Source organism: Choristoneura fumiferana, chromosome Z (genome assembly GCF_025370935.1).
Source record: "Choristoneura fumiferana chromosome Z, NRCan_CFum_1, whole genome shotgun sequence".
NCBI classification, from domain to species: Eukaryota; Metazoa; Arthropoda; class Insecta; order Lepidoptera; family Tortricidae; genus Choristoneura; species Choristoneura fumiferana.
In genome coordinates, this window is record NC_133472.1 from 43,635,332 (window position 1) to 43,648,150 (window position 12,819).

At 39.3% G+C, this 12,819-nt stretch overlaps 2 protein-coding genes across 10 annotated transcripts in view; one reads left to right on the forward strand and one right to left on the reverse strand.

Annotated features, from left to right (window-relative positions):
* LOC141437922 (solute carrier family 35 member C2-like) overlaps positions 1–12,819 on the forward strand; it is a 309,412-nt gene that overhangs the window by 85,686 nt on the left and 210,907 nt on the right. The window lies entirely within an intron of this gene.
* The window catches only part of LOC141437737 (uncharacterized), an 84,158-nt gene that overhangs the window by 44,826 nt on the left and 26,513 nt on the right, over positions 1–12,819 (reverse strand). For 7 of the 9 annotated variants that reach the window (XM_074101291.1, XM_074101275.1, XM_074101263.1 and 4 more), the window contains exons 6-13: positions 12,315–12,481; positions 11,721–11,879; positions 10,419–10,561; positions 9,515–9,682; positions 8,395–8,607; positions 2,062–7,731; positions 1,451–1,798; positions 219–1,118 (exon numbers count right to left, since the gene is read on the reverse strand). In XM_074101291.1, coding sequence (XP_073957392.1) covers positions 219–1,118; positions 1,451–1,798; positions 2,062–7,731; positions 8,395–8,607; positions 9,515–9,682; positions 10,419–10,561; positions 11,721–11,879; positions 12,315–12,481 — 7,768 coding nt within the window. The remainder of the gene's footprint in view (positions 1–218; positions 1,119–1,450; positions 1,799–2,061; positions 7,732–8,394; positions 8,608–9,514; positions 9,683–10,418; positions 10,562–11,720; positions 11,880–12,314; positions 12,482–12,819) is intronic. The other 2 variants (XM_074101246.1, XM_074101256.1) reach the window with 2 other exon arrangements.

A 12,819-nucleotide genomic window follows, 5' to 3' on the forward strand; every position in this document is an offset into this window, starting at 1 on the left:
GGTATATATATTTCGCCTGGACTGTGTTTCATTTTCAATAAATCAGGTATTAAATTACAAACACAAAAATTTGCATTTTTAATTGAAATAAATGTGGTAAAGTCAACTCAAAACTGGATATTATATTTTTAAAGAAAAGATTCAAGTGTTATTGTGTCTAGAATTTAATTTGATTAATTTTAAAACAAAAAATAAACCTTTAATCTTAATGAACTTACCAACTGCAGTAGAAACAGTTGCCTTTTCTTCCTTTATTTGTACAGGCACAGCTTCTTCTTTACTGACCTTTTCCTGGGCAGTTTCTGCTTCTGTAACATCTTTAGTATCAACACTTTTACCTTCAACTACTATCGAAACACAAGTTTCAACAGTAGATAGCTGTTCCGTCGTTATAATTTCAAAAGATTCAACAATAACGGGAGATTTCGATTCAATTTCATTAATTGAACAAATTTTTTTAGCAACTTCTGTTTCAACGACCTTTTCATAAATTACACTATCTTGTTTAGTATCGGATACATTTTCAATACCTTGAAAAACGGGTTTTCTTTCAGTTTCTTCGTCTTTGATTTTATCTATTTCTGTATGATCAACAGACTTCTGACTATCTTGAGTAATGGTTTTAGCTTCAGCTTGTTTTTCTCCTTTATCCTGTTGTACTTCAAGTGCTGTTGTCATCGAATCTTTTTTAGCTAACTCAATTTCAAATTGTTCAGTTTTAGAATCTTGTTCAGTTACAGATTTAATTACATCAACGTTAACAAAATCAGCTTGTAATTGCGCCGTTGCTTCTTGGATTCGTTGCACCACTTCACTCTTGAGTTCTGGTTGTAATTCTTTAGTACTCTCAAGAACTTGCACTTGTACAGATGCAAGGGCATCTTTTAATTTAATTGCTATTTCTACATTCTTCTCTTTTAACTTTTCAACGTTTTTGGTGGCTTCGGTATCATCTTTATTTATCTCGATTTCCACAGAAGCCACGTTTTCACGTAATTCCTTAGCTAGATTTGCAGATTCTTTTATATTGTCAAGGTTGATAATTGTTGAGATTTCTTCAACAATTTCTATAAGTTCAATACATTTATCGACATGTTGTATTATTTCTGTTGGTTTTTCTGCAATAATAAATAAATTTGATTGAAAATTATGAACATGCCATAACGAAGAGATATTAATTTCAGTATACACAACAACATTCGCTGTAAAACAATTTTGCTATCGGCACATGTTCTATTTTATGTCCATAATTATTTATTTAGATGCGCAAATTTGGCTGATGATTTTTTATATGTAAAAGCGTTTTATATAAAGCTGACTACAATTATATTGTTGGGATTTATCCTGCTGGGTACTATATAGCATTTGGAATTTCATGTAAAGCTTATGTAGTATGATCTAAAAGCCAATTATGATGTGGAAGCAACAAGCCAAAGAACGACTATATTACCTTCTTCAGCTTCGACAATTTTTGAATCAACATTACATGCTTTTAATAATTGATACATAGTAAGAAGTGCATCATTTAATTTATCATATTCTTTCAATTTATCACTGTCTGAATTAACCCAATCGAACTGTGATAATAATGATTCAAGGTTTTTTATCTTTTCGTTTTTATTTTCAATGAACTTAGGGTTTTCCTTATCTTGTATTAGCTTTTTAAGTTCTTGTGCTACTTCGATGATTTCATTTAAGTTAACACCAGTCATCGATGTCAAGGAATCGACTGATGCCTTATCAATTGCCAGGGATCGATTTAGAGCGCTTTCCAGTGAATCAACATTGGAATTTATATCTATAAAATAATGTAATTTTAATTATTGATTTTGCTATACCTCTTCAACACTAACGTGCTTTTTTAAATTATGATTATATTAATGAATAATGTTTTGCCATTGTGTTTTGCCGGAAAAGTTTATCTTGCTTTCTCAACTAGCTTACTGAAGTTTACTTGCGGAAGCTTATTGAGAAAACAAAATAAATACAAACTACAAGACAAAATACGATGCAAAATATTATTCATTAAATCCGTAATACTACGTAAAAAGTAAATATTACCTATGTCTTGCTTTCTCTCAGCCTCCGTCGCTAGCAATGTGTGTAATGATTTTTCAATTTCCTCCATCGGCTTAGAAACTTTCTCTTTCTCAGCACTGTTAACGTTATCGATGGATCTTATGCTATCCTGTATAGTGTGAATCTCTTTATCTATCTCCAAAATCATTGTTTTCTCGACACTATCAACTACTGTCCCTTCATGTACATGCTGTTCTAGCTGCTTTATTTCTTGTTGAATTTCTCCCATGGCTTGTGCGAATGATTCAGTGGACGTAAGGTCTATTGATACGTCATCTTCTACTCCAGTAAGGACTTGTTCTTGCACGTTTATAAGCTGATGATGCAATGCTTGTAACGGTACCAGCATTTCAGCTAACACTACTTTCAGGGCTGTATCTTCAAACTTATGAACCTTAGCTTCCGCTTTGGTTTCAGTTATCTTTTCTTGAAGAATATCAGAACATTCCGACAAACATTTTAGAAGTATAAGCGTTTTTCCAGAACCAACAGCGTCTTTATAATCATGGTGTTTTTGTATACAGTCTAATATGTTCTGTAATATTTCCCTGGATTCAACTGTTAATTCAGATTTAGTAAGAATTTGTTCTTCCACGAAGGTTTCAGCATCATCCATAGCAGTAATTAAAGCTTTGTCTTCAACTATGATAGCATTATTTTTTATTTCATCCCGAATTGAAACTTCAGCTCGCTGCAGACACGGCCCAGCTATATCAATAACATTAACAAATCGTTTGGCTACATCTTCTAGAGGGGTAAACTTGCTGCTTACTAAAATATCACTCAAAACCTCTTTGGTATTTTCGAGCTTCGTAATAGGAGCTTTAAAAAGCAAGTCAGCTTGAGAGTCTACAATTTTTATAAGTGATTCCTGGACACTGTTTAAGCAATCGTCACAATAACCAAAGAAAGTTATTAAAGAGTTACTAATATCATCAGCTAAATGTAGTTCTGTTTGTTTTATTTTAAAGTCACTTATCGTTTGTTTCAAGACACTGAACTCTTGTAGAAGTCTTATTATTCTTTTATGACTAAGTTTATTATTCAATAAGCATCTTAGTAAAGCGAATTCATTCCTGCAGTTCTTGAAAAAGTCTTCAACTATCATCAAGTCAGCAACAGGTGTGTCGTCACTCGAGTCTTGTATTATACCGACGGCGCATTGGACTACATCGTCCATTTGCAAAAGTGTATCCGTTTCCACTTCAACGGCAATTTGTGGAGATGCACAAGACATGTCAGAAGCTCTAGACAAATCAACAAAATCATATTCTTCTAAAACTGCAATGTTGCGTTCGACTTTATCAATTATTTGTATCAATTTTGCTTCTTGAGCTAACTTATCGGGCGTTTGAGGAGTAAATTGTATGAGTTCTTCTTGCACCTTCGTTACATTTTCGTAAAGTTCTTGAGTGACACATTTCACTTGTTCTATTTTTATTCCTTTGGAAACATCTGTCGCGTCTAACAGATTCTTGACAGTTTCTTCTAGAGCTATAACTTCTTGTTTGACGGGTGCTTCAGTTGATATAGCTTTAGTATTTTCAATTATGTCTTTAAGATGTTCGCAGACGACTCGCAGAGTTTCAACTTTGTTAGATATTTCAATTGTTTTGTCAGCGTTATCCATCGCTGGGAACACAACGTGAATACATTTATCGAGGTTATCTTTGAACTCAGTAATGCTTTGAAACACGGAATGTATCTTTTCCGTCGGCATTTCGAGTATATGCTCGTAAATGGGAATGTTAGTCGCATCCAATACAGATAAACATTGCTGTAAATCTTGCAAGGGTTCAGCAATGGCCATCAATTTTGAAGTATTTATTGATGTTATTTCATTAGAGGTCTCCAAAATAAACGGATGTAAAAGTTCTTGGATACCAGAGTGCAATTCGCCTAAACCCAAAACGACTGACTTCAAGCTGGAATAGTCACTGACTTCGGACAGTGTGTCTAATGCGTCAATGATTTCAGGATTTTGAAGAACTGTGATATGATCATTTAATGATTGTAAAGCTTGAGCTGTAGCTGAAGTTGGAAGGTCTTGGTGGAATGGTCCTGCTTCCTGTTCAGTTCTTGTTTCCGTCCCAGTTGGCAATATTAAGCGATCAGAAGGCAAGGTATCAGCTGTAGTCTTAATGCCTGAAATATCTTCTAACGTAGACATCTCATCAGCAAATTCGATCCCACCTTGTTCTCTAATCATGACGATGCAACTTTGTAGATTTTGTACAGCATTTGCTATGTTCACACTAACATCATATGGCGTTACGTCTTCTCCGTATTGGGAAATGACCACTTGCTGTAAGATTTCAAGTGTTGTATGAAGCTCACGTAACGGCTCTGCTACTGTTACAAATACTTCGCTATTTTCTTTTAAGCTCTCAATATTTTCTACTATTGTCTGATTAATAACCATTATGTTTTGGTTTAGTTCACAGAGAGGGGTGGCAAGAGTTTTTGCCACTGAAACATCAGATATGTCAGACACATGTTCCTCTTGTTCAACACGGTTTGAAGCGATTGACGCTATGCTTTGTTTTAGTTTTTCTAGTACAGGGCAAATGTTCTCCAGAGCAGGAGTTATTGCTTCTTTTAGGTCAGTCGTGCATTCCATTAATTTTATGTTACTTACTGCTACGATAGTATGCTCGATACGTTCAAGAACAACATTTGCTTTACCTGTCCCGTATGTTGAAAAATCTTGAATATCTTGAATATGTTCGGAGTCTATATTAACGCTAATCTCATCAGCTTGATTTATAGTTTCCTGAATGTCGACAAGCGCATCAGTTATATTAGTTAGTATGGCACAGTTTAGTTCTGAATCGAATACATTGTTGATGAAATGGTCTTGAACTATTCTCAGCGTATTATTCAGACTTGCAAGAGACAAGATGCGATCGGAATGAATGGTTTTGATTGCTGTGTTTATTCTATTGACAACGTCACAAATTTCTATTAAAGCAAAATATTTTTTGGCTTCATTCGTTTCGATTACGTTCTCCAGTACTTTGGTTAAGTTTTTGTGGAAAATATCTAGACGCAACTTAACTTCTGGTATGGTTTCTAGGTATGGCAAATTATTTTCTAGAGCTATAAGTATTTGAGCCATTTTCTGCAGTACTTCCAATTTGTTGTCGCTTTGTAAAATATCAAAGTTTCCAATATTTGATTCAATTTTATCAATATGCGTTGATATTTCGCTCAAGTTTTGTTTTATCGATGCCAAGGCTTTCTTAAGAACAGCTTTATCATCCTCGATTTTAGTTTCAGTCGAGAGATTTTCAAAAGATATTCTCAGTTTCAGAACGGAATCCATTACCGTTTCAATGATTTCCGTATTATATTTGTTCAATGATGACATTGATTCTTTAACTGATAGTGACTCTATCTGTTCTAAGGCTGTTTGCAAGTCTTGAATAGAAGCAGACATATCATTGAGTATAACTTCACTGTTCTTAATTTTTGCTAAATCCACCATTTTTTCACTGTCTGCGCTTTCGGCTATGCAAAGTAGAGAGTTAAGAGGACTTCTCAATTCAAACACGGCCTTCTGAGTATCTTTGAGATGTTTAGCGTCTGCCGATGTTTCATCAGTTTTAACTTCACTTGCCTCACTCAGTAAACTTCTGGTTTTTATCGTATCTGAAGAATACTTGATAGCATTATTCATTTCATTAGTCAATACTTGAACTTCTTTAATCATGACTTCTTCTGTTTGTAAATAGTCAGTTTCTGCGATTGAATTAATTTCTGACATCACTTTTTGTATTTCGTTTCCACACGTTTCTATAAATGCAATGCACGTTTTCTTCACTAATGTCTTGTTTTCACCTTCCATATCTATACACTTTTCTACTAGATTAAGGGATTGCTGGAGAGCTTTCATTGATTGTGGAAGATTGTTAAATAGGCTACTAACCTCTTTGATCTCTTTGCATTCTTTGGCAGCTTCAGATACACTTTGAATTTCCGATAAGGGTGTAATTAGATTGCTAATAATTTCTAAGCTTCTTGATGCTGTAGCAGCAGATGACATAAGCTCTGATTTTAAGATGATATCCCGTTCAATAATTTGAACATCATTGATAACTTTGGAAAGTGTAGAGCTGACTTCATTTATCTTCGTTTTGAATTCATCATCACTAATCTTTGGTTTTGATTCAACTTCTGCTTTGACTTGTATCAACTCTTCTTTGGCTTTACTGTATGATTTCTCACTGCCTGAGCTAGATCTCCGTGAGCTGCGGCTGCCGCGGCGTTCACGTTTTGGTTTCATCACAGGCGTCTCCGTCTCTGCACGTTTCTTTTCCACTTCTTTGACATCTGACTTCGTCTCAACGACCTCACTTTTATCTTCTTTCTTTTTAGATTTAGTTTCTTTAACGATTTTAACTTCCTCTTTATGTAAAATTGTCTTTGTTTCAGATGACTCCTTATCATCTTCAAGTGAAGGCTTAGATGATTTCGATTTTTGCTTGTCATAGCTGCGGGCACTTGCAAAGCTCTGTAAGTCACTTTCAGATAACACTTGAGTATCATCAGCTCTCTTTTCTTCTGATATAGATTGATCTCGTGACAAACTAAAGAAGTCCTCACCACTTCTTAGAGAGTCCGATTTCTTTCTACTAATTTTTTTAGGAATGTCAGCTTTTTCTTCCGAGAGTAAAGCCATAGTTTTTTCTAAATAATCTTCTCCTCCAACGTCTTGGTCTAAAGATAGCTGTGGCACGCCATTTTCATCAGCTATAGATAAATCTTCAACGTCAGCTTCTGTTCTCAAGTCTTCTTCAGGTGACGCGAAGTATTCCGGAGAAACATCAATTATAATAGCTTCCATTAACAAATTACCTGAAGTTGAAGTTTCTTTAACAAACCTGAGGGGTGGCAGCTCGACCACATTGTGCTCAGTAACATTTTCTGACAGTTGATCCGCGTACATTTCAACAATCTGTAACGCTTCTTCTTCCGTCAAATCAGGAGTTTCATAAAGTGAAACTGACACTTCTTTGCCATCGAAAGAGAAAGATATCTCTCCTTTGTCGTCTAAAGTTATGTCGCCTACGGGGGTATCGTACATCTGCGAGGTTCGTTCTTCGTGTATCGTACTCAATGATAAGTTTCTTTGGAGTGCTTGTTCTTCGGCTATCCTCTTCTTGGTTTTCATGGAGTCATCAAAGCCTAGGAGTGAGGCTGAGCTGGCCGCTATACCCATGCAATTCTGCGCTTCACACGTGTAAGTTCCAAGGCAGCAGGTCCCATCTTGGCCGGATATGATCCTGTGTATGTCACCTGGTTTCAGTTCCTCTCCATCCTTATACCACTTCAAGACGGGTTGGGGAACTCCAATGACTTTACATTCTAAATTCACAGCTCCTTCCTCAGATAGGATAGCTTGCAAGTTCTCCAAGAACCGTGGCTTCTTGTAATGCCTCGGTATGATCAATTTCAAGAAGCAGGAAGTAACACTGTGTCCAAAGTCGTTCATTGCCACGCACTTCCACTCAGCTTGGTCGAGGAACTCCAAGTTCTGTATGTCCAGGGTGAAAACACCTCGGTCTTCTTTGCTGAGGTGGCAGCGGTTGGACTCATCCACCGGCTGGTCATCCCGGTACCAGAGGACTGATGGTTCCGGTGGAATGGCAACTGGAACAAAATTAAACAAATTAGACTTTTAAATCGATGTAAATGCAACGATTGGTGAGATTTCGAAGCTACAAGACAAGGCTTAAGCTGGAGATCCTATTGGCTGCATATATCCTTAATGAGAAACCACGGGTTTATTTATAATTATAATAATTTAGTGTATATTTTGCAATACCTGAAATCAATTAGTTATGGCAAATATGCGTTTCGGAGCAATGAATGTGTGTTTTGAGACAGTTTTGTCTTTAGGAAACCTTTGTCCTCCCTTTTTTCCGAACAAAACGGGACTACGCAACACTGTAGCTTGCTCGATATTTTTATGGTACGGTTTTAAGGTATTAGGAGTGGTAAGTGAGAACGAGTCCAATGTACTCTACGTGTCTACGTGCAAGAATGTGAGAAGACAGAGCTTGATCTTAACAATACCTTGATTACACAACTACCACAACTTTCAAAATGTCAACCGTCTCAAAGACCAAATGGCACGGTTGTTTTCAATGCAACTTTAACGAAAACCACTGTTTTTGGGAATCCACATTCCCAATTTAGTAAAATTCCTGAATTTACACTGCCGGATCCAATTTACTTATTACGCGAGCTTCGCGATAAAGTCTAACTTTAGTAAATCAAAAGCGACGCATGGTTGGATTATATTGTGCTCACCTTTAATTGTAAAACGGAATGGTTCATCGATCTTCGCTTCGACACTCTTCAAGCCCTGGACGAACTTGGGAGCTTGGTTCTTGGTGAACAGCTGAAGTTTCTCCTCTTCGTTCAGCTGGTTCTGGATGTCTTCCACGGTCAGCTCGGCGGAGCTGCTGGCTTGGCCCATGCAGTTACGGGCTATGCAGCAGTAGGAGCCGAGGGAGTTGGTCCCTGGAAGAGTTTTAAAGTGTCTAAGTAGACAATTTGTTGAATCAGACGTCAGAGAACGTCAGAGAACTTTGCTCACCCTTTGCCTATGCTTTTATTGCTTTGCTTTTTAAGGTCGCGGGTGACCAAAGTAATTGTTTCAGTTCGTAATAATCTGGTTTTCCCTTTTTTGGCACAATTCTTTTTGGCATAAATCTCGTATCGCATAATATCATTTGGCATAATTGTCATATCACCTAAACTCATATCGCAAACCTTTGTTTCTTCCAAACCCATATCGTATAATCACGTTTAGCCTATTTATTACCTTGGTCGTGTGAGTATAAAAAAAGTATAAGTTATCTAACCTAGCCTACTTTGCTGGTATCAGCTCGTTTGTTCGTTAGATCACTGTTGTAACCTAACCCAACTTACTTTTTTGTTCGAAATTCATTTTTGTGCAAGGTTTTTCTTGGGAAATTAGTGGTATGCGTGGGTCTTGGGTTTCATCATGTGAGATTATGCGAAATGTGTCTTATGCGAAGTTGACTCTTATGCCAAATATATTTTATGCGAAGTTATTACGTGCTATGACTAAATGAGTTTCGGGCAAACCGATTATGCCAGATGAGGGGTATCGAATAATGTCAGTGAGGTCAGGTCTTAACAGAATACTCAACAAGCAAAGGCTGATAGTAATAATACGCATACTGCGAATCAAATGCACTCCATACGAATCCCACTCCACTTGCAGATAGAAGGCATACATGACAGCGACGCTCACCCCGCCCCGTACCACGAAACGCAGTACTACGCGGAAACGATTTCATCCCTATGTCACCAACTACCTGACCCCCCCCCCCCTAAATGTGTGAACGTAATTTAAGGATGATTGCGTCCTTGTTCTGTCATCTAGTAGTCACAAGTGTACCTGTGAGCTGATAAACGTCTCCAGGCTTCAGCTCCTGGCCGTCCTTGAACCAGCTAAGCACCGGCGTGGGAAAGCCCACGACCTTGCACTCGAACGAGACCAGACCCTCCTCCGTCAGCACAGCTTGGAGGTTCTCCATGAAGCGCGGTTTTCGATAGTTCTTCGGAACTGGAAAATCAGAAGTATGATATCATTACTAGCGAAATAGGCAATGTATAGGTATTTTACGTTCATTTATGCATAATAAATCCACGTGTAAAGTCGTAAAATCATTACGTTACGTTGACGATTGTGTGGTGCACCATATTGGCATCAAGCCCATCACATTAATATACCAGTGAACCAGTGAGATACCTACACCGTTGGCATCATCTGCACTTTACAGGAGTCAATCTCGGTCAGTTCTATCTACCTATGTATAAAAAAAAACAATCACCACCGGCCACCCTTTCAGAGACTGATAAGCTTATTTTTTAAAAATCCCTAAGTTGTATCGCTCCTGCGATGCTGTCCCAGGAAGCTGGTTCCATATTTTACCCGTTCTTGACAAAAAGTCCCGCTTAAAGGTGCGACCAAACCGCTGCTTAAAAAACCGTGAGGGCACGGAATCGCGGTGACGCACCGTATGCGCACCGTTTCTAATGCATGCTCTCCACAGCGCTGCTTAAAATACGGAATCGCAGTGACTTGCCGTAAACGTCAGGACTTTACCGAACAAAAGTCTTGTCAATTAAGGCCCGTCACTGCGATTCCGCACCGTTTGCGTATTTTAAGCAGCGGTGTGGAAAGCATGCAAAAAAAACGGTGCGCATACGATGCGTCACTGCGATTCCGTACCGTTACCGTTTTTTAAGCAGCGGTTTGGTCGAACCTTAAAGCGGTTATTTCAAAATGTTTTGCTTACCGTCCATGACGACGTGGCAGGTAGATATGCCGACCCTCCCGCCGGCGCTGGTTGCCACACACTTCCATTCGCCTTCATCAGGCCATTCCGCTGACTGTACCTCCAGGAGGTAGCCGCCCACTCCGTCTTCGGTCACATGGTACCTTGCAGAAACAAATGCCATTAATAAGCCGCTCCGTTTTTAGGGCCTACGCTAGTTGAAGGGCTACTACGAAACTCGAAAAACGATGTTCGTATCGCATCATCCCTTTCACTCGCGTATTAAATGACATAAGCGTTAGCGGGACGGCAACATACGAAGTTCGAGTTTTGCACTTCGTACTATAGGGCCTGGCGCGAGTGTTCGCGGGTGCAATCCTATACACGCGACGCGCGCAGTTATTAGCGCTGTTCATACTATTGTTCAACTGGTTCTACCCTCTCCGTGCAAACCGCATCAGCTAAAGTAAGACCTTAGGTGTTATTACCGTTTCAGCAAATATTATTAAAAGATATTGCTCAAGATTGGTCTTTGACTGAGGCCCAGAAGTCCAAACTCAAGGTTTGCCAGCGGGCTATGGAGCGCAGTGTCCTAGGTGTTCGAAGAGCCGATAGAATAAGGAACACTGAACTGCGCTCAAAAACCCGAATTGTTGATGTGGGGACGAAAACCGCCAAACTCAAGTGGGACTGGGCAGGCCATGTCTGCCGGATGTATACGGATCGTTGGGCCAAAATCACCACTGATTGGGTTCCAAGCGACGGGCACCGGAGCAGAAGTAGGCCTAAAAGAAGGTGGCGGGACGATTTGGAGCGATTCCAGCCAGACTGGCAACATTTTGCCGAAGCCAGAGACGAGTGGAAGGAGAAACGGGAGGCCTTTGCCCAGCAGTGGGACACTATATAGGATATTAAAAAAAAATTGCTCAAGATTATTTTTTCATTTTATGAAATCTTAATACAATAACGATGCTAAATAGGGTTGGTGAGTTGAGAATTTGGTAACCTGGTCATGATGGATCTAGCGTGATTAAAATTTTTGCGACTTGTCCATCGTTATGCTAATAAACGCGGGATGGTAATAATCAGAGCCAAGACTTTTACGGCATTTTTGATGTGTCATAGTGATTTCTCACGAACGGAGTGGTCAAAATCATGGTCAAAATACTCGAATACCCAGTTATATGTGGGAAAGGAAACTTGGCTGTGGCCTGTGATACACAATTTGAAGCCGAGAAGCTATGTTAAAATACTATAGTTCTTCACTTAGATATTCACAGCTACACTCTTCAGTACCGGAAACCGCTTTGTTTTAGGTCTTACCTATCCCCAGCCTCCACCTTCCCCTCCTTATTGTACCACACCACGCTCCGGGGCCACGGCGGTACCACGATATGGCAGCCCAGGGACAGATGCTCGCAGATCCTCACGAACTGGTCTTCCAGCTCCTTGGTGAAGATTGGAGGGGGTTCTGGTGTGATACTGCGGGCAAATATGGAGGTTAGTACAACTTAGAGAGACGAGATGTCGTTTTAAACTTTCGCGATTTTCACTCATAAGTCATAACTAACTATTACAGCACCCGGGACTATTCAACCACTAGCCAACCGCAAACAAGTGTGGGTAGTTCGAGATACGGGTGCTGGTACTAATTGTAAGTGCGGGTAGTTCGTAGGTCTCGCGCTGCAAAGCAAACGTGATACCCTACACTTCAGTCTACTCGTGACCTGATACTGATACAGTCAAACGACAGATTTTTTTAGCGAAAACTGTCATTTGATGTGATCGCGAGTGTTCGAAACGTTAAACAATAGACCCTCGGGTGCCTCTGGTCTGGGTCTCACTGTCACATTTTCCAAGGGCCTTGGAAGAGTAGGTGATACAGCAATGGACTGGGGTTTTGATTGTTGTTGTTACCTGGAGCTGGGGCGGGATTCGCTGCCTCGGGTGACGTGGACCTTGGAGGAGGAGTAAGTCCGGCCCATGCAGTTCACAGCCTCGCAGGTGTATGTGCCCAGCGAAGTAGGGTCCTCGGCGCTGGCTGTTAGAGCGAAGACGTCTCCTGCTTTAATTTCGCGGCTGTCCTGAAGAAGTAAGTAAATAAAGTTTTATGAATGACCTAACCTCATGAGCCCTCCTGTAATACATGAACAAATTAACACTAAAAATAACGGCCGAATGTACTTTAAAAATGATAAATTATTGTACTTTAGAAACTATGCTGACGCGTTTCGAACTCAACCAAAGTTCATCATCAGAGCAACACAACTGTCCACTATGGTACCAGGGGTTAGACTACCAAACTTGATATGGATAAATTATTTACAATTTTATGATATAATTACTAAGTTTAAGCATGAGGAATTTTTACCAGTTTAAGCTAAAAAAGGTTGGTTCCCATTTCCCATTTCATTTCTTCTCT